Below are 24,830 nucleotides of genomic sequence, written 5' to 3'. Positions count from 1 at the left end.
AAGATGTTAATACACTTGATTTGTTTTCAGAAGAAAAAAAAATCTTAAACAGACAAAATACAAAGCAGTTTTTATTATTTATTTCAGGAATACTTGGCACAAAAGCAGATGGGGAACTTAATATGTGGCTGTGGTTTTTTATTAAAGCTCTATACAAGCGTATTGCAGTCTGGACACATGATTGACATGATGAATGACAATCCTTTTCTACTCCACATGAGAGAGAAAGAAAAGCATTTCTCTGAAGAAAAGAAGCAGACTTTGAGGCAGACGGTGCAGGAAGTTGCTGCCCAGGGCCGGATCGATTACATCTAAAGAGAAAATTCCTTTGAGAGAAACTTGTGAGGAAATAGCTCAGAAATGATGGGAATTAAGAAGCCATGTTAAAGTGCTTTATACACTACAGAGAAATGTGGCCTGAAATCAGCACTGAAAGCCCTACTGAGGCTTCTAGATAGCTTAGAAGGGGTCAAAAGATCAGCAGCGCCACCAAAATCAAGTTGATGATGGCCGATGGTTACGGAAGTATAATACAATTGTGCTACTCTAGTTGTGCTCTAAACTCTTCAAAGTAAAGTTCCCAAAGGTTCTTTGTTAGTACAGTTGTAGGACAAATTATGTTCTTGAAGGAACCTAAGGAACCTAACCTCTTCTATGTCCTTGCTCCAAAGAACCCTTTTTGGGGCCTCTACTTTTAATATGGATATGTGCGTATCAAGAAGGTTTTAAACCTACAAAAAATGAAATAAAATGAAAAAATGTTGGATTTTAATCCTAATTCTGTCAGTGATGACAGTGATGACCCATCAATTTAACTACTGTTACTGTCTACTGTTGGACCAGCAGTTCAGGTCTGCCTAGTGCAGTTGTCAACAATCTACTGTTACCAATATTAACTATTGTCTCAAACATCTAGTATCTAAGATTTTACAGTTAAAAATAATAAATATATCATGTTGTGGGTTGTCAATGATCAAATTAAACATGGTTTAACATACAGCAGATACACAGACATCATAGCTGTCTGTGTAGCGTTGATGGAAGCCACTTGGTGAGGTATGTTGTTAAGAAACTGGACATTTCTGTGAGCCATGAGTGTACAATTGTGTCAGTATCTATGAGGAGCCATGTGTCCCAGTGATCCCCAGTAGTAACGCCACTGCTCAGTTCAATATACTTTACCTGTATATGTAAATTCTAATGGATGGATACTTCTCTGAGACAATTTTCCTTCTAATGAAGTCTATCCGTAAGGCTAAGAAGCTACTTTTGCCTCCATTTTGGCCACCATATTTAGTCACTAGTTCCTTTTTCTGGGCTTCACTTCATTCGATCTGTTTGCTCCACATTTGCTGATCACTTTTCTCACTTTTGAGTTTTAGCTTTTTAGTTTTAGACCAGTGTTCACCAACCTTGGCCCTGGAGATGTGCCTTCCTGTGGAGTCTCCAACCACAGTCTGCCACACCTGCTTCAGCTAATGAACCTGGCTGGATCAGATGCATCGGTGTCAGGGAAGTGGGGTGTAAGCCTGTTAGGTCCGCTGGAAAGGAGATCTCCAGGGGGTTGTGACCACTGGTTTAGACCAAAAGGATCCCAAGAGTTGTGCCAAATGAACTGCAGTTTCTATGCTTATAGATGCTAGATGTACTAGAGCAGGGGTGCTCTGTCCTTATCCTGGAGATCTACCACCCTGCACGGTTTAGATCCAACCCAAATCTAGCACACATAAAGGCCTTTAGGAACGTCTACATGTTAGAGCAAGGTGTGTTTGAACTTTGTGCTAGAGATCCGGTTCTACAAGGAGCTTAAAACATAACAAGTCTTTGGATTAAATGCTAAAGTTTGTTTTTGCTGGCTACTTTTACTTCTACGTCAGCCATTACTTCATTACAATAACAATACCTTTCCCTAAGTGTGGGTTCAGGCTACTCTACCCACCTCTGACAATTTCTGAAGAACTTTCATTTTCAGAGCACACACTGTGTTTAGCGTCCTTTACAGAATTAACGGCTGATTGCTCTTCCCCTTCTTGTGTGGCGTGCCAGCTTTGGCGGATCTCTCCCAGCCCTGGCGTATGCGGGTGATGGTGCGGTCCATACATGGAGTGATCAGGAACAATTTCAGAATCAGAACCACGCAAGGAACCACCAGGGACAGCATGTAGCCAGGTGGCATCCACCACTTATAAGCAGAGGGCTTCAGGAACTTGTCCCAGCCATATAGAAAGGTGTGAGCTGTGCACAGCAGCAGGGTCAGATGACCTAGTTTAGACTGAGATAAGAGAGAGCATGGATGAGAATTAGTCCAGAGAAAAATGCTAATGTAGCTAACAGTGAATGAAAGGAGAAAGCTAGTCAGCATGAAGTATTAGCATGTGTGTCATAGCTATTGCTTTGGTACGTCTTAGAGCTCCTTACTCTGTTCAGTTATCCATGATGAGCCCATCCGTCCATTTCCGAGAAATGAGGGAAAAGGTTTAACCAAAAATGCTACCGTGGCTAATAATGAAAGCATATTGCCACCATTTAGCATGATGGTCTTACTATTGGCGGCTATAGTCATATTTCGGTTGTCCATTATTTTGGTCAAACTGCTCCTTTATGGCAATAAAAACAATTTATCTTTAATAATGTCCTATAAACAATGTGGGGAAATAAGTCTTCAGATACTTTTGTTTTTGCTATTAAATATAATTTCAGTGGTTAAAATTACTTCAAATTTAAACACAGAATGTGTTTTGATGTTGTACTTAAAAATATAACAAAGTATGTGTTCATAAGCATAAACAAAGATATGGTAGGGTAAAAAGTATTCAGACATCACAAATTAATAACATTAGTACTTTGTTGCAAAGCCATTCTTAGTAATTACAGCTTCAAGATGTCTACGGTAAGAATTAATTTGCATTCTGCAGCATTGTGGCTCATTTGTCTTGGCATTTTTGAATTTTTTGAAAGATTGCAAAGTTTCCTCTGTTTCGAAACCCTCTATAAATTTCCAGCAGTCAGAAGATGAGCCATGCTATGTAAGCACTTTCACTTTTTTAGAAAAGTTATTTTGGTTGAATGTCTGAGGGCCTTCTCTTGCAAAACATCCATCATCTCCCCAGATTCAGTTTCTTTTTGGTGAAATTGAATTCTCCCCTGCTATGTCCTGATACATCTCTTTATTTATGTTTCCATCAGTGACATCTAATACCTCAGTTGGCAGTAAAGTAGCTCTATATCATGATGCTCCCACCTTCATACTTCACCGTAAGTATTGTGATGCTGCCATAGGGAGCATAGGGGGTTGTTGTGTTTAAAAGAGTAGTCGTGTTTGACCAGGGTGGACTTTAGTGACTGCAGTTAATCAGTGGTTAGAATTGTCTAACCTTCTTGAATATCATGCCCTCCCGTGTTACCCCTTCCCTGTGTTTCATGTTGGGGAAGCGTTGGGCTGGGCTGCCTGTTGGAGTGCCTGTTAAGAAATACAAGATCTTTTACCCATACGCGCAATGCTGTCCGCACCTTCTTCTGGCCCGACGCTACAGTATGGTCCTCTTGGGTGCAGTGTAGGTGCAGAGGTGATTGCGGTGCAGTTCAATGCTTATTGTTCTCTATGCAACTATTGTCTCTGCTGCTTTCAGGTCGTCGTGCAACTCTTTTCAAGTGACCGCTGGCTTCTCTCTTACCTTCCTTATCCTTAGTCTGAGAGACATCTTGCATGGTGTGTCCATCCAGGGCCAATTAGTTGTGGTTCCATGAAATTTCCAATTGCATGTTATCAAGCCAGTTGTGCTGACAGGGATGGGGAGGTCTTTGTTTTGGCCATCTTCCAATGGCCAAGTCTTTTATGACACCAGGTGCAGTTTTCAAAGGAACATTTTTAGCCTTATTTTTACAGCATTAATATGTAGAATTTATTTTCCGTTTTAACCTTTTGATATATGTATATTTCAGTATAGTGTCTGAATACTTTATTCCCTGTTAATATATCTTTGTTTATGCATACTTGACATATGTATAAGTGCAAGGCCAAAAGATTATTTGTGCCAATTTGAAGTGGATAGATGATTAATGATGTATAAGACAATGTTACTTTTTTTGCACCATTTGAAAACACTGCCATTTACATTATGTGAACATTTCCTGACATATCTACCAACAGAAATGGTCCAGAATGACTAGTAATACAATTTTATCATATTACTGTATAATAATTTAAGAAAATTTTTCCTTCTCCTGTAAAATTGCCATTTCAGAGATGCAAAGTTGTGCTAAAACAAAGACCATATAATCATTCAGATCTCAGGTAAATGTAGAATGACATTGACGGAGTTGCTTGCCTGGAATTTAAATGAAAAGCATTCAAGAAGGAGCAACACATCGTATGTAAAAGTATGTTAATGTATCTCTATGTGTGATAACATAGGGTTAGATGTTTGCACACAGAATCTCATTATGACTAACACTTTGGACTCACTGCTCACCGTGGTGTAAAATATTCATCGAGCTTTGGCTTTAATACCTGTATACAGCTGAATTCTCTCCAGTTGAGTGAGTTGCTGACAGACGGGAGGGATGTGATTCCCAATAAAACAAACAATGCAAATCCCAGCATTCCCATAGCCAGGTAGGAGTCGGAGCGCCAGGCCATGACGTTGTCGAACTCGTAGGTTTTATTCTCTTTGATCTAGAACACAGTGATTTATTAAGTTAGCATCTGTAAACTGTAGCATTTGCTAATCAACTTAGAAGCTTAAAAGACTGTATGCTTAAAAGAAATCCCGTTGCGGGACTAGCAGAAACGTTCCTTGCTTTTTTTTTTTTTTAAGTTTGAACATTTATGGCTGAAAGACAGCTTAACTGTAATAAACATGGTTCACCTTGTTGGTCCTTCATAGCCCAGCAACTGCAACTATGCTCTGGATACTTTACAGTATGCAATAGCATATTTAAATATCTGAAAACTTGCCCGATTTCACAAGAGTTTGGTGAAGAGTAGGGCTGGGTAATATGACAATCTATATTGTTATCATGATAAATTATCTCACAATACAATACAACACGCTTTTCTGAGCATATGGTGCATATCATCCGTACCTGTAGAGCACTGACCACCTGCATGATTTCATTATACAGAGAACAAAATTTGTCCTGTTTAACTGGATTTAGAGCAACACAGTATGCAAAATATGGATTTAAATACACCGATCAGGCATAACATTATGACCAGATCCTCAGATCCACTCAGACCAGCGCAACACACACTAACACAACACCACCACGTCAGTGCTACTGCAGTGCTGAGAATGACCCACCACCCAAATAGTACCTGCTCTGTGAGGGTCCATGGGGGTCCTGACCACTGAAGAACAGGGTAAAAGTGGGCTACAAAGTATGCAGAGAAACAGATGGACTACAGTCTGTAACTGTAGAACTACAAAGTGCACCTATATAGTAAGTGGAGCTGATAAAATGGACAATGAGAGTAGAAACAAGGAGGTGGTCATAATGTTATGCCTGATCGGTGTATGTATGTAATAATTGTTGAACCAAACATCTTGGTGCCACTGAAGCTGCAAGTAAATTAGCAGTTAGGCGACACTTGAGTTGCCGGCCAACATGGGGTCTTTCGAGAGTAACGTAGAAGTGATAAGTGGTGATATCACTTTTGGATTGACTATACAAGTTTTTGTTGACCCAGTGGTAACTGCTAACCGTGCTCACGTTTGGTCTTTTGTGTCTTATCATTTCTCAGTCATACCTTCATCTTTCTGTAGCTGCTTCGTTATTATTTAATTAGGTGAGTCACATTTATATCGAGTCATATATTATTAAACCTTTTGCTCAGTTACTGCATGAATTACTGCTGGGAGTGAAGGCATGCTAGTTTGATTCATCATGCCTGCTGCTGGGTCATTCTCTGTAGTGTGCATACTTGAGTAGAAGGCCACATCTTGGTCTTTGCGACCAAGATTTCTTCTGCATTTATCATGCCCTCTATAAACTGCAGGAATCGGTCTGTGAAAGAGCCTCTGTAATAACACTGACGCTTATTTTCATGATACCATCTTTATGTTTGCCACTATTTTGGTGTTAGAGGAGACACAGAGGAATCAGTATCATAAAACGCTAAACTGGCAATAAACGTACCACAATGAATGCGTTTACATGCACTTAATGATCTGATAACTGCAGAAAATCAGATTTTGTCAGTAGTCCGATCAACACGTTTACATGGTCTTGAGTAATCAGATCATGTGGAAACTCCAGGTCTATATGAGTCAGGCAGTAATCGGATGAGCCAATAAACTCACAGAAGATGACGTGACGTAAACATAACGTAAAACTCAAATTCATGCCGTGGCTTTTTTTTAAACATGAAAGAAATCAGAGTAAGAGTTCACATGCACTGAGAAATCTGATTACTGAGCTAAAATCCAGCTCTCTTTATCTGATTTCTTAATCGGATTTCTAGATCAGAGTATGGCGTTTACATGACCATTTGAATAATCGGATAACTGCAGAAATCCGATAATGATTGGATTATTGAGTGCATGTAAACTCACTCATTGACACTGCCTTCTGTTGGAGATCTTGCAAACTCTCTACTTTGTTGTTGTGACCACATACTATCTAGAGCAGGGGCTCTTAGTTCTAGTCCTAGGGACTCCATGCCTGGCACAGTTTACCCTCAACACACCTGCCCCAGCTCGTTAAGGGCTGAGTAATTAGCTCTTCATGTGGATCAGGTGTGTTGAGGGTAGAGGGAACTTCAAACTGCGCAGGGCAGGGGGTCCCCAGAACTGGAGTTTAAGTTCTAGCGTAGTGGTCACTAACCCTGCTCCAGCCTACATGGTGCCACCCTAATCATCTAACACTAATGCACCTGATCGAGCCAACCAAGGATTTCTGAAGACATTAATTAGCTGGAGCAGGCGGAACACATTATGGATGGTAAAAGGACCAGTTTTAATGACCACTTCTCTCAGACGAGGCAGGCTTACTACAAACTTCTACCTACAGCTCAGTTGGTCCACAATTATTCCCTTATAAAGCTCTAAACATGCCTGTTGTCGGAAGAAAACCTTGTATCTCCAAAATGGTAACTTACAGGAAAAGGAAAGAAACCTACTTTACTTTCAATGTAAGTTAATGGAGCCAGAATTGTTTCCGAGTCATTTTGGGTCGTTTCTTTTGGTCCATTCTTCATGAAATTTATACACAATGTAAAGAACAACAGGCATTTTCAAATTATGTCAAAAACTGAAAAAAGACAAAAATGGAGATACAAGGTTACATCAGTGATATGTATCATGATAATAAGACATCCAATAGGAGTTAACCATGTAAAAACTCTGATGATTAACTTTTAACCATTAGAACCCCAGAATTTTGGGATTTTTTATTTTATTTATTTTTTTTGTATTTTGGGTCAATTACAGTAACAGTTGCAATTATATAGTATTTACATGTGACAGTCACAAATGCCATATGTTATTTTCAGGAGACCTTGGGCTACTTAGATATGCCATTGTTTGACATGTAAATTCTAACGGAAATTTGATATGAATTTGGGTCATTTCTGATCAAAAATTTACCTTATTACCTAATTTTGTCATTTTTTGCTTATAGAGATCTTGAGAACAAGTTGCGACTCAGACACCTGTTCAGAAATTGTTAGTCTGGAGTGTCTGTGAGCTGAAAGTGCACCAATTTTCTGTCCTCTTGGATTCAGGCTGAGTGCTAAAACTCTGATACACAGCAAGACAGGCTTTATTTTAAATTACAAACTGAGATGATAATTTTTAAAACTCAAAATCAACTGAAAGACAGAGCTAAATATTATTAATTGTATAATAATATCTTGTCATTTTTTGTTATTTATCTATTAAAATGTGTTTTAGGGCCTGTTTGTGTGATTCTGAGGGAAAGTGCACTCTGTGTGTTGAATTGGGACACTGCATTTGTTGTCTTTTTCATGTCTTTTCGCCCATTTTGCTGGTTTAAACGACAAAACAAACATTCAACCAATGTTCAATAATTTATAATTGAATCGGCAGATTTCTCATTAAACTTCAGGACCGTTTTTGAATTGTATTTGTGAGATTGCAAGAACTTCTGGTAGCCGCACTATTATAACTAGGACCTTAAGCCAGTGCTAAGGTAGGCTACAACTGACTCGGTTGCTTCGGTTGATTGTAGCCTGAAGCTATAGCCTCCAAAGGGTTTGTTATCCAGAGGTTAACCTATGCAGTTAGTCTTATGCCAAAAAAGGTTAAAAGCTGTGAGGTACCAACTTTATGTTGATTGTTTTTAAACTACGCATATGAACTTGAAGCTAGCCTCGGTCAGGCCGTATATGTTGATTAACTTGGGTTAATAATTCACTGTAAATTCAACTAAGTAGACTACATTACATTACTGTCATATGTTTTATGTAAGGCTGGGATTTTCATTCAATAAAGCTAAAGTCTTATTTATATAAAACACAGTGCTGAATTTGCATCCTTGTAACAGATTTTATGAAAGAACATATTTGGCTACGTTCACATTACAAGCCTCATTGCTCAAATCCGATTTTTTGCTCAAATCTGATCTCTCTGACTCGATGGTCCACACTCGTTTAGGTAAGTGACTCAAATCTGTCATTAATGTGACAAACTGGCGTCCTGAAATGACCCTCATGCGCACATCCTACTCAGTAACGTCAAGTTAATGAATCACGTGCATCATCAGCAAACAAACTAACGAGCAGAACGAGCTTCGCTGAGAAGATAATTAACTCTGATCAGCTCTCAGCTTCATTATTAGAGCGAGACGAAGGAGAAAAAGGTGAGATGAGCTGCTTTTCCACTGTTTACAGGCTTTAACTTCTGTTTGGCGCTGTTGCCGTGGTAACGCTGAATGATGGTGGACGGACAGCGAAAGAAAAAGCACATGAATTCCGATCTGAGCGTCACATTAAGGTCACATGGCCACAAATCGGATACGTATCCGATCTAGGACCACATATGAAAGTGGCTCAGGTCGGATTTGAAAAGATCAGATTTGTGACCACACAGCCCTGCAAACATCAGATGTGAGTGACATTAGGGCAAAAATCGGATTTGTGCCACTTCAGCCTGGTAAGGTGAACGTAGCCTTTGTGTATGGGGCATGGACAGGCTCTGATGAGTTGGATTACATATGTGGGCAGAAAATAAATAAACCTGCACATAGCAGTGAGTCCCAAGGTCTGAAGTTGAGAACCACTGATATAAAGAATACAATTACTCACCATTGTGGAAGTGAAGGTGAATCTGCGGTGGAATACATAGTATCTGATGGGGATGGCGAAGGTATAGAGCACATGCAGGAAAGCGAAGGCTAGAGCCAGCAATCCCAGCTGCTTCCTACACAGCATCCAACGGTCCAGCCAGTCGGGGAAACGGCGATATTTGGTGCCGTTGTAGAGCTGTAGGAAGGCGGCCATGACACCTGGCAGATAGCACAGTGCCAGCATCACCAAAGCGACCATCGGGAACACTTTATTGGCCAGGGAGACCATAATGCGGAAAGAAATGTCCTTCTTTTCCATGACCCACGTGTAGATGACATCCCGGATTAACACATAGATGAAGAGGACTGCCAGCAGTCCAACGGCGATACGGAAGGGGAGTCTCCACATGGGGAAGAGCTGGAGGGGGATGTCCTCCAGCTCAGAAGCTGCTTTCAGGGACCCTCGGTCCAAGGCGGTGAGGCCAAGACTGTGGGCGATGTCCACCACTGCCTGCTTAGCATCAGGGTTGTTGCCGCAGATCAGCACCTGAAAAGGTGATAAATATAAATACAGTGTTAAATATAAATACAATGCTCATCAACAGTTTGGGGATTAATAGCTTTTTAAAATGTTTTAAAACTAAACAGTGTTCCTTTGTTGGCTTGCAATGACTTTATAGATCATCGCAATCATAAAAAAGCTCTGAAATGGTGACTTTGGAAGAGAAATCATTCTAATTTTATCTACTAAGGTAATCAGATTCTATTCCAGGTAAGGTTTTGACCATTTCTAATGCTTCATTCATCACCAAATTTTCACACAATGTATAGGACGTCCGGTTGTAGTACGTCATGTGCTACCCTGGGCTCAAGGAGGACGCTGGAGGCAGCGTTCAGTGTTGCAGCAGCCATATTCTTTATTTTCCACTCCAAATACACAAAAACAAAACCTACACTGGCCACTTTTCAGTGGCTTCTATCTAGTCTTTTCTTCACTCAGTCTCTGCTGCTGCTCGTCCCTCTCTCTCTCTGTTCCCTCTCTGCTCTTTTTAAAAAGCGCTCACACTGCCAGCCAGATCAGCCTCAGCTGGCTTTCATTTAGGGCTGCACCTAAGCCGAGAGGGAACGAGAGCTTGTTGTTCCGCCTCCTCGTCACTGTCCCCCACGCCACAGCTCGTCCGCCTGGATCGAACGTGAGGTGGAGTGAAGCAGCCTCGCTGTGGAACAGGGGGCAGGGGCCCGGACGGCAGAGTTCATGCCTTTGTGCTTCTCGCGGCCGTTATCGTTGTCTTCCTCCTCCTGCCGTCACTCGCGTCCCTCAGTGGAGCTCAGGCTTTGCACTCCGTCCCTCACTCATTTGCGGTTCTCCCCCTGCCGTTCTGCTGGGCTTCGTCCTCGCTCTGAGCTCGGGCCCTGCCTTCCTGCAGGCTCTCGTGGCCGTCATTGGGGCCCAGGGGTCGGGCGCATGCCACATTGGTGTTTTCAAATAGCATAAAACTTTTCTAATGATTTTCCAATGACATCAACACTATTAATCACTGTGGCATGCAGAGTCCCCCGGGCACTGATGATGACCGCGAGAGACGGCAGGAAGGCGGCACCTGAACCTTGAGCAAGAACAAAGCCCTGCAAACATAGCAGGGAGAGGCGAGGAAAACCAGGGGGGGATGCCGGGCAGGGGGATGCCACAGTCACATTTTATTGTGGCGATGTAAACAAAATCATTCAGAGTGGTTTGATGGGAAATTATTCATAGTAGAGAAACTTGCCGACTTAGATTTCTTTATAGTGGTGGAGTCAGGAACCTGCAGAACTTGTAGAATAAAGAAGCACATATTAGATGTCGGACATGTTTTGGATGATCAACTGCATGTTTTTTGCCAAATTATTCCTTTAAGTGAAACATAGCAGAAAAAATATAAACTTTTCAAAATTAAAAAAAAAAATCGTCCTCAAACTTTTGACGGGTAGTGTAGGTAAAATAGCGAGAGCGACATAGAAAGAAATAGAAGTTGCCAGAAGTGGCTCAGAGTGAAAAATATCCTCTTTCATTTGTGTGAGTTCTTAAAGCCCCTGGGTTTGAGATGTTAGAATTCAGTGCTGTCCTTGAAAGCAATTGAATGCAAAAAAAAGGAAAAGAAATGAAGAAATGGATCTGGGAATGTTATCTCAGTCCTTTTCGTAAAGCATTCAGCGCTCTTAGATGTACAGCCTTCTGAAGAGCAGACGTCTGTTTGTATTTTCAACACAGTGACCCAGATAATTCATTTTCCCAGCTGACCTGCGATTCCAAATCTCAACTACTCGTCAACGTTCAAAGACCCTTGGCACCAGCATAGGCCTGATGCATCATTGATGAAATGCTCGGATTTGCAATGAACCTCTCTGCAGACTCTCTGTACTACACAAGTTCAGCACAGTGTGTAGTTACTTTGTCCTATAGGTAAACATTAAGCTTGTTCTTGTGTACTGGTTCATCTAGCTTCATCTAGCTTTATGTTGCCTCAATCATTCTTTCTTAACATGACTTGATAAGAGCAATTACATTAACTCTGATATATTTACAAACATATATATCGATGCTGTCGGAAGAAAACCTCATATCTCTATTTTTGTCGTTTTTCAGTTTTTGACATAATTTGAAAATACCTGTTGACATTTGCATTGTGTGTAAATTTCATGATGAATGGACCGAAAGAAACGACCCAAAATGACTTGGATAAAATTCTGTTTCCACTGACCTACATTGAAAGTAAAGTAGGTTTTTTCCTTCTCCTGTAAAGTTGTCATTTTGGAGATATGAGGTTTTCTTCCAACAACAGCGATTTTGATGTGACGTGTGTAGTAAATAATATCTGAAATTGCGTTTCATGCTGTTTCCAAATAAATTTCCTTGTTAAAACACACTCTGACTTAACATTTCACTGAACAAGAATGACAATCTATTCAGTGACAGACAGGATTTACATGTTTTTAGTCAATATTTTATTTAACTTCACAATATTAACAACAGTTGCAAAACATTACCAAAAATAACCAAAGGCGTTCATGATAACAATGAAATATTGGAGCACATCCTCTTTTAGTAATTTCACCCTGTTTTTAACATGCCCTTGTCAGCTTGCCCTCGCCCACCTCCCCCTTGGTGTGTCCCTGATTCCATCTACAGCTTATTACTTTATCCTGCTAACTTGCTATTTAGCAGCAAAGGGGTTGCACAGTTAGCAATAACACAAGTAGTTAACAACAAATTAGCACAATTAGTTAATAACAGAAAAGAAGAGCTGTGTATCCCACTTAAACCTGACGTTCTCAAAAACGACCTGAATTACAGAGTTCGCTTAGCTAATTAGCTCATTGAGGCTAGTCGAGTGTGTTCTTATTGAAAAATCTGCTCTTTGTTGTTTCCTGTATAACCTTTGGTGATCCCATTGAGACCAACCACCTTGAGATCTCTTTCATAGTATGTATCATATAGAGAGCTGAATATGGGGCCCTGGGAACAGAGAACTCTGGAACCAGGACCCTGGAAACATAGGGCCCTGGAAACATAGAACCCTGAGAACATAGGGTCCGTCCTGGGAACATAGAACCCTGGGAACATATGGCCCTGGGAACATAGAGCCCTGAGAACATAGGGTCCTGGGAACATAGAACCCTGAGAACATAGGGTCCTGGAAACATATAACCCTGGAAATAGAGGGCCCTGAAATGTAGAACCCTAGAAACAGGACGCTGGGAACTTAGAACCCTGGGAACATATGACCCTGATAAAATAGGGCCCTGAGAATATAGAACCCTGGAAACATAGGGCCTTGGAATGTAGAACCAAGAGAACATAGCGCCCTGAGAACATAGAAACCTGGAAACATAGGGACCTGAAACTAAGAACCCTGGAAACTGGATGCTGGAAACATAGAAGCCTGGGAGCATAGAACCCTGGGAACATAGGGCCCTGGGAACACAGAACCCTGGGAACATAAGGGCCCTGGAACGTAGAACCTTGGAAACAGAACCCTGGGCACATAGAACCCTGGAAACCTTGGTACACTGTCCCTACTAAACACGTGTCAAGTTCAACACAGCTTCAAATAACTAAACTTTCATTATAGAAGAATCTTCAGTCGGAGGGACAGAACTGTGGCACTACACGCAGTAAATGTGGCGTTAAAGGGAGAACAACTTCAAACAGTCGGTTAGTTTGTAGTTTGTATTGTAAGTGTGCTAGCTGGCTAATGTAATAGGTAATTCTGCTGAAGTTCTAGTAAGTTTTAAAGAACTATAATCTGTAACTTACTAAAACTTAACCAGCCATTTCCTTTTATCACTCCATTCCCTGCATGTACCAATGTACCAAGTTTGAAACAACAGGTTTTATCCATTTGCTACATCAAGCTGGCTGATCCCTCTAATCCATTTTGTTGGTTTGCATTCCTCAAACTGAAATTTTACAGGTCTTAAGTCAGAGACGATTTGCAAGTCAGGTAAGGGCAAGTCTGAGTTGGGTCTCGAGTCAGTCAACATGCGACTCAGGTGTGACTGTCTATATCTGGGACACATACCTACAACCCTATTTCCAAAAAAGTTGGAACGCTGTGCAAAATTTCAATAAAAACAAAACGCAATGATGTGCAAATCATTTAAACCCTATATTTCACTGAAAACAGTACAAAGACAACATATCAAAAGTTGAAACTGAGAAATTTTATTGTTTTTTGAAAAATATTTGGCCATTTTGAAAAAACTCTAAAACACAAAGAAGAAACTGTACATAAACAGGATCCAGAAACGCTGCCACCTTCTCTGGGCCTGAGCTCATTTAAAATGGCCTGAGGGGAAGCGGAAAAGTGTCCTGTGGTCCGACAAATCAACATTTGAAATTCTTTTTGGAAATCATGGACACTGTGTCCTCCGGGCTAAAGACCACTCAGCTCATTATCAGTACACAGTTCAAATGCCAGTGTTCATGATGGGGCATTAGTGCACATGATATGGGTGACATCCACAACTGTGAAGCCACCAAGAGGTGATGAAACAGTGGTAAACATGCCTCATCCCTACTTTTTTGGAATGTGTTGTTGGCATCAAATTCAAAATGGGCATATATTTTTCAAAAAATAATACAATTTCTCAGTTTCAACATTTGACATGTTGTCTTTGTAGTATTTTCCTTTAAAAATACGGTTTACATACATCATTGCATCCTATTTTTATTTACATTCTGCACAGTGTCCCAACTTTTTTGGAAATGGGGTTGTATAATCTGGAACTACATTGAGTGTGGCTGCACTAAACTACACTAATTTAATGGCATGTTGTGCTTCCTTTGGCTTTTGGTATAACACAAATTTGTCTGGGTGTAGATTCTACAAGATGCTGGAAGTGCTGTGCAAGAAAGACTGCATTGCACAAGTTGCTGCAAATTGGACAGCTCAGTCAAGGAAGCTCTGTAGAGGTGAAATTCACTGAAGCAATAAAAACTTGCTGTCATGTTGCTGGAAGCATTCAGTGAGATACAATACAAGGTATGTCCAAAAGTATCCAGACACCCATTTTAATGAACAAATTCAGCTACTTTAAGGAGCACCCATTGCTGACACAGGTGTTCGATTGAGCACACAGTTATACACACAGAGTATAATCTCAATAGAAAAGCATTACCAATACAGAGGATGCTCTGGAGAGCCTAAGGTCACCATGTCTATTGGCTAGAGGACTAAAGCTTCCAGCATTAGGCCGTGGAGCAGTGGATCTGTGTTCTCAGGAGTGATGGACCTACATGCAGTACCTTTGGGGTGAACTAGAGTGATCCAGAACTGACCATCCAACATCAGTATCTGATCTTACTAATACTCTTGTGGCTGAACACAATCAAATCCTCACAGAAATGTTCCGACATCTTGTGTAAAGCCCTCTCAGAAGAGTAGAGGCTGTTACTGAAGCAAATAGGGAACAACCTCCCTACTGATACCTTTGATTTCAGAAGAAATGCTTAATGGACAGGCGTCTACAAACTTTTGGACAGTGTGCATGGTGTCACCATGAATGTTGGTCAATTTGCTCAGATATGCCATGCCTTTCACATGTTTTTCAGTGGGTACTCATGTTGCGTGTGCCCAAATTCTGATCCTTCCATCAGGATGATGGAAAAGCAACTCAGATTTGTCTGACAAGGCAGCTTTTTAGCCCTCCTCAGGAGTCAGTTTTGATGCTTCTGTGCCCACCAGACATGGACTTTCTTGTTCTTCGCTGACAGCACCGGCACCTGACAGATCCATGACTGCTGTAGGCCATTTGAGACAAAGCCCGTTAAATGGTACACTGTGTTGTTGAACTGCCTGGTTGGATCCATCCGTCTGCTTGCATGTTTTTCCTCGTTCCCTTTCGACCCCTCTGATCCACAAGCTGTTAGCTGATCACAGGAAGCTTTTCGCTGTACACACCGTTCTCGGTAAACTCCTGAAATAGTTGTGTGTGAAAAGAACGAGATGCTAAAACTGGCACATGTAGCGGCAGCTATCACGTCATGTTCAAAGTCACTAAGGTCACTCATATTGTCCATTCCAACAGTCAGTTGAACATTAACTCATGCTAGTGATACTAACCTGTTTTATATATATATATTTTAAATGCTAATCTGTATGATTCATGCAGGTTTGTGCATCAAGGGCATACCTGCGAGGGGGTCTGGGAGGGCCCAAAGCGGCCCCAGATTTCTCACTATTCTCTGACGCTAATGAAAATTTTGCAAAATGTGTGGGTGTCATGGGCAAAGGCATTGAGTACTTGCATTCTCATCATTTTTGTCCTTTTTTAAATAAAATAAAAGAGACTGACAGAACTTTTCAGTGGATGTTATCGCTATGGCAACATTTACTAGACTGCATGCTGCCGTTAGTGGTAAAAAAAAGAATTTTCTCAAGAGGTAAACATAGCATTTCTGTTGATGGTGAGGCTGTGTTAGTTACCCAGCTAGAGAGTAGTATTATTAAGTGATGTGGTATTAAATGCTTTGGACACTTGGTTCCTATCACCATCACTGTGAACAATTCTGACTCAGGAAGATTCTCTACAGTATCGTAGTGAGCTAACAATTAAAGCTCACTGTGAACCTTTCGATTTAAGACAATATCTGGCTTCAACTGTCAAAAAGTGGATGAAATCACACAGCATGGCTACTTACAGGTCGCTGTTGGGGTTGTGATGCTAATCAAGCTAGAACGGCCCCTCTCTGCAGTGTCAGATGCTGATATCGCCTAAGGTTTGAGAAACTGGAGTGAAATGTGCAAAGCAAACTGACAACTTTCAATTGAAGTTGTTCAGGATCATGTTAAAGGTGTGGGGGTTGAAGTTGGCTTCCTATTTGCCTGCTTTTTTTTTTTGTGAATTTCCGTTCCACCGTAAATGGTGCCACAGTTACATTCTGGCACCTATACAAGCAGTAGCATTTAAGGTGGAACGGAACATTTGATTAAGAAGCTGGTGAACAGGAAGCCAATTTCAGCCTTGTTTAAAGGTAAACATCAACCTTTCCTGCTGAGAGTTCAGCTCCTTGGAAAACGGCTACCATCTTCCAAAATTATCAAGGTACTTGGAGTTTTAATTCAGTCAGATTAACCATCACACATATGCTACTGTAAAGAAAGCAAATACCAGACTTCATTTCTTGAGAAGATTTAGAAGAACCGGAGTGGCAATCTCTGACCTAACCTTGATATACACTGGTTATATTCGCCCCATTTTAGAGTACGTCTGCCCAGTATGGCATGGAAACCTGACACAGTATCTGTCGAACCAGATTGAGACTGTCCAGAAACATCCCTGCCAAATCATCATCGGCAGGGCTTATTCTGCGTACCAAGAAGCCCTTCAAGTTCTCGCATTACCAACCCTTAAAGAGAGAAGAGTCATATTGTGTAGACGGTTTGCCTTTAGTCTCCTAAACTCCTCTTTCAGAAAGTGGCTACCACCTTCAAGAGCCCAGATATCAGGTCAGTCAGACAGGAACAAACTACAGATTCCAAAAGTGAGAACTGATAGGTTCCGAAAATCACCCATTCCTTTTTTACAAGAACATTAAATGAAGATTTATAGAATGGTTTGCATTTAATGAGGCATACATTGTCATATTTATGTATTTATTTATTTGTTTTTATTATTTTTTCTTTTCTTTTATAAATGTGTAAGTGAGCACTGTAAATACTTCAGTTTTGCTTTCTGCAGAACTGCAAAATGAGTGTGAAATAAAAATTTAAAAAATTCAATTCTTCTTTCCTGTTGCTGTGTTGTCCTTGTACATAGATTTTGGGGGTGTAAATACTAATAAGAGGAGACTCTTACATAACAGTTTAGGATATTAGAATTGGCCCGTTTCACCACCTTCTTTTGCAAATACAGATTTTGTATCGGAAGAAGGCGACGCCAGTTTTGAGGTTTACGGTATGTCAGTTCTATGTACTGAGCTCTCGTAACTGAACTATGCCAATGTAAATACAGTTTTCAATTCTGTGGCACCTTTAAAGAGGAAAAGGGGCAAAACAACTTGAAACAGCTGGTTAGTTTGTAGTTTGTATAGCAAGTATGCTAGCTGGCTCATTCAATAGGTAATTAGTGTAAAGTTTTAGTTGGTTATCGTTAAGACTATAATCTGTAACTTACTAAAACTTCAGCTAAAACTTTTCACCATTTCAAGGTGTTTTGCCTGTTTTCTTTCAACACTCAACAACATTTACTGCAGGTACCTTTGTGCCAAGTTTGAAACGACAGGGTTTATTCATTTGCTACATTGAGCTGGCTGATCCTAATCTAACTCATTTTGCTGGTGTGCATTCCTCAAACTGAAATTTCACGAGTCTTAAATCGGATTCGATTCGCGAGCAAGGGCAAGTCCGAGTTGAGTCTCGAGTCAGTCAACATGCGACTCAAGTGCGACTCTGTCCTAGAAATAGAAGCATTTTACATCAAACCACTCTGAATGACTTTGTTTACATCTTAATTTACTTTTGCAGTGGAATCCCCAGTAATAACTCAAGGAAATTAGTAATTATTTCAACTGAAAATATTTCCCAAAAATAGATATTATTTAAGATAAGTTAATCTGGACATACTGCCACCCAGTAACAGAGGAAAAAAATCTGTCAGGTATGGGCTTTAGGGGGCAGGGTGAGGGGGTTTAGCAATATTTTGTGACATTAGTTACTTTGCCCTATAGGTAAACTTTAAACTATTTCACGTGTACCTGTTCATCCTTATTTGGCCACACACACGCACACACACACACTCCCAGTGCTAACAGAACGTGGTCAGTGACTCACAGAGGGAGGTCATAATTGCTTGCTTGGGTTTAGACTCCATGAACCCAATTTCCCCAGCCCCCCCACTGACGAGGAGGAGCGAGACTTTTCCATGATATTGGCCTCATTTCACAGATAATAAGCGGTAACAATAGCGAACCACACATACGCCTACGCATCCGTGTTACCCCGCCATTGCGAGTGCCTAACTTTGTTGTGTTCCGAGTTCCATGCTGTGCTTTCTGCTTTCTCGCCGGGGTGATGAGATCGTACTTGAAGCATGAAGTCTGAACCTACAGCAGCTTCTCTGACAGCTGAGAACAAAATCCGTGTCTCGCGTTCGCGTCTCTGGAGAGGCAATACCATTCTGATGTATTTCCAACATACATCCCTGCCCGCCAAAGCTAATTTAGCATGGATGACAGCAGGCCGGATGTTCGGAACATGTCCATAAATATGGCAGCAGACAATACTAGCGGAAACTCCGGTGCTGGCCTGGGTGTTTTGTTTCAGATCATCCGGGGAGAAGAGGCTACAGCCTGGAGGCGTCGAGGTTTGATTAATTATTACACGAGTCTGGGGTTTTGTTGTAGATCAGTTCCTTCAGTTACTTTGCACTTTGATCCACAGATGAGTGACAAAGATTTAGGATGGATTACAGATTAGGATTGTGTTTGTTCATGTAGATTGCATTACAACATCCACTTCATATTAGAAACACCTTGCATTTTCATTTGCCACTTAATGAGGTCTGCCTACCTTATAGGTGCACAACATAGGTAGATGATGACAGAGTGTAGTTTTTTAACATGCCACTGTCACTGCCAGGTTGAAAGGAGTCTGGCACGCAAGAATGTCCAGTCTGTCGTCAGAAACTGACCACTAATGCAGGGCTAACACAGTTTATTCATGACATCAGATGGGCCACAGTTCCTAACTGTACACTAGCAAAGCACATCTGCAAGGTATGGGTTTCTAATAAAGTGGCCAGTATTTCGCTGCTGTTGGAAGAAAACCTCTTTTTTCAGTTTTTGACGTAATTTGGAACTGTCTGTTGTCCTTTACATTGTCTATAAATTTCATGAAGTTTGGACCAAAAGAAATGGCCAAAAATTACTTGGAAAAAACTCTGGTTCCATTGACTTACATTCAAAGGAAAGTATGTTTGTTCCTTTTCCTGTAAAGTGATCATTTTGGAGAGGTTTTTCTTCCAACAACAGTGATATGTAACTTCCTACAGTATGATTATTGCCTGGTACTTGATGATGAATTTTGCCATAATTTTCCTCTTCCACTGTTAAAATTAGGGTGGTCCTAATTTAGGGTCACATGTACATAAAGCAGTACCCTCACCAATCACAAGGCTCATGCGTTTTTCCCGCCTACACTGCTTTAACAAATCCGTGTTCCCACTCTGAGTGGAGATTCTTACGGAGTAAAGGCTAACAACCAAGTGAAAGCTACCCTAGCAAGCATAAGTGGGCTGTTGAGCTGGCTCATCTTTCAGCCTGTCATCTGTCCATCCGTCCATCCTTTCAGTTCATTTGTTTATCCCAACCGCCCACGCCAGCTTTCCCTGGATTCCCTGCACACCGTCTCATCAAATAATAGAATAATGATGTTTTTAGTTGCTGTGGTCACAGCAGAGTCCAACCACCTGCATATGTAGAGCCTGTTTCACTTTCCGCTTGTGCTGTTGTGTTTAGTTCTGCACCAGTGGAGTTGCAGGATGGGGGTGTTGGACTGAGGGCATCAATCATGCATGCTCATTAGAATTTTAATATCATGCCCAGACTGTTCTCAGACAGCCTGATAAGCAATTTTTGAGCTGCGTTTTATTATATTTCTATTACCTGTGCTGCATGCTTAATATAACACTTAATTTTAGTATCACACAAACATATTTAATGTTTTACATTAATGTGTTCCCATGGACTTCACTACATTGGATGTAGGTGCACCAACTCGCACCCTATAGTCACTACAGTGACTGTATTTGGTTTAAATGCTAGGAAATTTGATTATCAATCTTTGATTATAAATCTGATTATACATCTTTAAGGTTAAGGGGCTTTTGAACAACTTCAGGCCGCTTTGGGGTGGATTGTTGGGGGTAGGCTGTTTTGAAGGGAGGCAGATAGCTAATGTTACTGCTAGGAAGCCAAAAAGCTAAAGTTGGCAAGGTGCTTGGCTATCTGGTTACTGAAAGGGTGAAAACTGGTTACTGGTGTCCATTTGCGCTGTTTTGTATGTGTTTTTATAGTGATTTTGTTTGACGATTGAGGTATGAGTTACACTAAAGCTATCTAGTACTGTTGTATTTATTAGACTACAGACCACTGACTAGGCCAGTGGTCTCCAACCCTGGTCCTGGAGGGCTGCCTTCCTGCAGAGTTTAGTTCCAACTTGTAGCCAATAAGCTGCTCCGCCCCTTACTGATCCAACCAGTCAGAGACTTGGGAAGAGTCCTGGGACTCTAGTGCAGTACTATACATTATCATCTTTGTTCATACCTGTCTGTTGGCGTCCAGCCCCCCAGACTGCAGTGCCCATGCGGAGATGGTGTTGAAGGCTTTGACCACAACAGCTCCTGGTACCAGTGTGCTCAGGTATTCAGCATTGGATTGTGGGTATAGACCCCTACTTAGGTTATTACTGATATCCACCAGCACTTTCCCTTCCAGAGCCGGGCTCAAAGAGGTCAGAAAGTCATAGTGCTCTCGATGAACGGCCACGAAGATCACTCTGGCCGTCTGAGCCGCCTCCTCGTGGGTCATAACCTTGGCCCCCTTGGGCAGCAAAGCTGAGTTTTTGGGGTCTCTGGATCCGTAGACGACCTCATACCCCGCCTGGAGCAGGCGGAGGCCTAAAGAGCGGCCGAAGTCACCCGTGCCGAAGATGCACACCACATCTTGCTTACACACGCTGCTCAGCGTACTCATGGCAACGGAGTCTGGCTTCATATCTACACATAAATAAGAAAAAAGAAAAGAATAGACTGTATTGATTGGGAATTATGGATCTTAAGGTGGTAATTCAGCTGCATCAGTGTGACCAACATTCATAATTGCCAACTGAAAGAAATGTTTTAAGGAGAGATGCTGAAAAACTTCATTTGGTTGCCATTCAATGTCTATATTTTTTTCAGTTAAAAGTGAATTCCACCGATTTCTCAAAACGTATGCATAGTTAAAAGGATTAGATGTAAACAAATTCATTCAGAGTGGTTTGATGTGAAGCGTTCCATTCTAGAGAAACTTGAGAAGGTAGAATTATTCATAGTGGTGGTGACCGGAACCAGACATTTCAAGAGCTTTAATGCATCTAAAAGCTCTCACACGTCATTACATGAAAGGATTACAAATACAATACAATGTTTTACAATAGTTTTGAGAAACGATTTTGGCCTCAAACATGCATTTTTAAATACATTCATGGTACATTTTGGGCATTTTAAGGCAAAATAGTCCCCAAAGAATTTTTTTCAGATTTACCACTATTTTAGTATCATTAACGTTCCATATAAACTCAGAAGACTCGTGTTGGTTCACTGGTGGTTTTGGATAGTAAATACAATGTCCATATTTGTGTTGTAGACATGGCAACCCCTGGTTCTTATCACCACCACTGTAAAGAAATCTGAATAAGTCAGTTTCTCCACAATGGACCTTTTCACATCAAACCAATCTGAATTTATTAGCTTGGCAACATTTGAATTACACAGAAATTTTCAAAGCTCAAAGTTTGCAAGGCTAAAAATGAAAAGATCTGATTATTCGATTCTATTTTTTTTTTATTTGTTACCTCATTTTTTTAATTATTGCATTTTAACATGGTGTCAACCGTCCAGTTAACACTGGGCTGCCCAGTCCTGGTCCAGTAGATCTGCCACATTGGGAAATTCAGATTCAGCACTCTAACACTGCTCTAATATTCAGATTATAATACTTAACCAAATGAGTGAACTGTTCAGATAGAGAAGTACACAGGCAGTAACTCACAGATATTGGGGTGCAGGGTGTTTAGTGGAATCGGGTAATGGTGTAAAGTGTATTGCTGTGGTTTGTGGTTTGTAATGTTTGTGTTTGTCTGATGGTTTGTCATCTTTCCCTCTCCCTACCCCTCATTTTCCCAAGGAGCCGTTATGATGCAAGAAAAAGTTCCGAGAAATCTGACAATAAAGTGTATCGTATCGTATCTTATGCCCCTGAAGGTATGTTAGATCAGGGCTGTTGATCTCCAGGCCCAGGATATAGGCACCCTTGCCCTAACTGTGCCAACCAGCCCCAACATGAATTTAGGCGTGAATGGTGAAGTGCTTGCATTTTTTAGCAGTGAGTGCATTTAGATGCACTCAATAATCCGATCATAATCAGATTTCTGCAGTTATCCGATTATTCAAAGGGTCATGTAAACACCATATTCTCATCTATAAATCTGATTAAGAGCGCTGGATTTTAGCTCAGTAATCAGATTTCTCAGTGCATGTAAACTCTTACTCTGATTTCTTTCGGATTTCTCAGTCTGCGCATATGCAGAGCAGATTGCTGTACCGGAAAATAAGTGAGCAGCGAGACGCAGCAAAACACTTTTGGAGCGACACTGAAACTGACTACTTTCTCAACGAAATGAGCAATTAAATTAGCCGCGATGTGAAATTTGAGTTTTATGTTACGTTTTTTTCACGTCTTCTTCTGTGAGTTTATTGGCTGGTTGCAGAAATCTGATTACTGTCTGACTAATGTAGACCTGGAGTTTCCTATTATCTGATTACTCAAGTGTATGTAAACACGTTGATCGGGTTACTTACAAAATCTCGCAGTTATCGGATTATTAAGCGCTTGAAAACACACTCAGTGTTAGAAGGTCTGCTTTCATTTGTTGTCGGTTGGATTATACTATGGCTGAAATATGAAGCAGAGAGTGAAGACAGTGCCAACCAGCCCTGCTCTGCCTTAAACTGTTCAGTATATGCTTAAAATATTCCGAATTGTATTCAAAATGTGTAATTAAACTGTGAGGAAATCTAAGATTCTATGATGGAGTCAAATATTCAGTATGCGAGATCCAGTCGTCACCCCCCAGTCAAATCACAAATCGAAAATAAGTTTATACATTGAAATATACTTAGATATCACATCTTTTTCTGCATTTTTTTTGTATAGTTTTGTTTACGTTCACATATTGGAAAAAGACGTAAAATATAAGACGTCCCAAAACTTTTGCACAGGCCACACATATTTCCCAATATGTTAACTCCAATAAAGAGGCAGTAATTGTGGGTTAATATGTGCAGCAGTGTGTTCTGTGTAGGAGTTAGAAAATTCACAAAATGTGTCACTTGACCAGGAGTGCCCAAACTTTTGCACATGTCTGTCCATCCTTAAATTTCAACTGACAGAAAAGCCATATTTGTTCTTTGGTTTGAAGCTTATGGTTAAATAGTCTGGTCATGTGCACATTCTTGAAAATGAAGGTTCCTACATGGTTCTTGGTTTTACCATGTGGTTCTAAAAAAAAAAAAAACTTTAATTGGTAACATTTTGAACTTGACATTATGCAGAGGTTCTTTAAACTTTAAAAAATAAGGTCGTCACACTCGCACAGCTGATTTACAAAAATGGTTCTTAGAAAAAAACATTAATTGAAAGGTTCTTTCATTGAAAGATGCTCCGCAGAACCCTTTTGGCACTCTTTTTGTATACTATACGTGACCCTAGGTCAGTTCTTAGATCTTAAATCTGGTTACAAACTTTGGCACGAGAAGAGAAGATACGTTAAAGCAGTTTACAGGCCAAAAGCAAAGTACTTAAGAGAATTCACTTATGACCAATCAGAAACCGGCTAAGTTAGAATGTTACTTACATGCAGAGAAGTGTCTCCCAAGATGCTCCGAGGCTTTCTTAACTGTTAAACTGTCAACCTGTCAAACGTCTTCTTCAGCAACCCTTGTACCCGATTCGTCTCCTTGAAAAACTCCAAAATATTGAAATTATCAAATGACTGCTGTGCCTAATTTCTCATAGAGTCATAGGTATTGGTCATTTGTGGTCATTTGCCTCTCCTCCAGCACTATGTTTTGCAAAGCTGCTGTTTTTGTTTCCACTCGTCTTCACGCAGTGATTTCAAAATAGGTACGTTTCCGCACTGACTTCAGAGCAGCGGCTTCCAGCAGTGACTTCCCGTTAGTTGCACAGGTCTGTATTCCTTTAAGAAGCCACGAGGCTGACTGAAGGCCGTGTGCTTGTGGGTGTTTGTTTTGCCCTCATTTTTGTGGGGGTAGGATAAGGG

At 40.8% G+C, this 24,830-nt stretch overlaps 1 protein-coding gene across 1 annotated transcript; it reads right to left on the bottom strand.

Annotated features, from left to right (window-relative positions):
- Nucleotides 1-120: 120 nt before the first annotated feature.
- On the bottom strand, nt 121-24,796 carry steap4 (STEAP family member 4). The gene is made up of 6 exons (XM_036558107.1): nt 24,646-24,796; nt 24,405-24,598; nt 21,053-21,504; nt 9,266-9,793; nt 4,511-4,675; nt 121-2,272 (listed from the first exon to the last, which is right to left on the bottom strand). Exons 3-6 carry the CDS (start codon nt 21,500-21,502, stop codon nt 1,997-1,999), a joined length of 1,419 nt encoding a protein of 472 aa, XP_036414000.1. The 5' UTR covers nt 21,503-21,504; nt 24,405-24,598; nt 24,646-24,796; the 3' UTR covers nt 121-1,996.
- Between the last annotated feature and the right edge of the window lie 34 nt (nt 24,797-24,830).

This window comes from Colossoma macropomum, unplaced genomic scaffold, assembly GCF_904425465.1.
Source record: "Colossoma macropomum unplaced genomic scaffold, Colossoma_macropomum, whole genome shotgun sequence".
Taxonomy (NCBI): Eukaryota; Metazoa; Chordata; class Actinopteri; order Characiformes; family Serrasalmidae; genus Colossoma; species Colossoma macropomum.
Note: the sequence above shows the minus strand (reverse complement) of the source record. Positions and strands in the feature narration are given on the sequence as shown.

Bases quoted from the DNA above. Each gene is read 5' to 3' on its own strand.
- steap4 (XM_036558107.1), bottom strand. From the start codon at position 21,502: ATGAAGCCAGACTCCGTTGCCATGAGTACGCTGAGCAGCGTGTGTAAG. The intron at 9,794-21,052 runs GTATGAACAAAG...TCACCTTTTCAG, and splicing joins GGCTGGACGCCAACAGACAG to GTGCTGATCTGCGGCAACAA. The intron at 2,273-4,510 runs GTATTAAAGCCA...CTCTTATCTCAG, and splicing joins GAGAATTCAGCTGTATACAG to TCTAAACTAGGTCATCTGAC.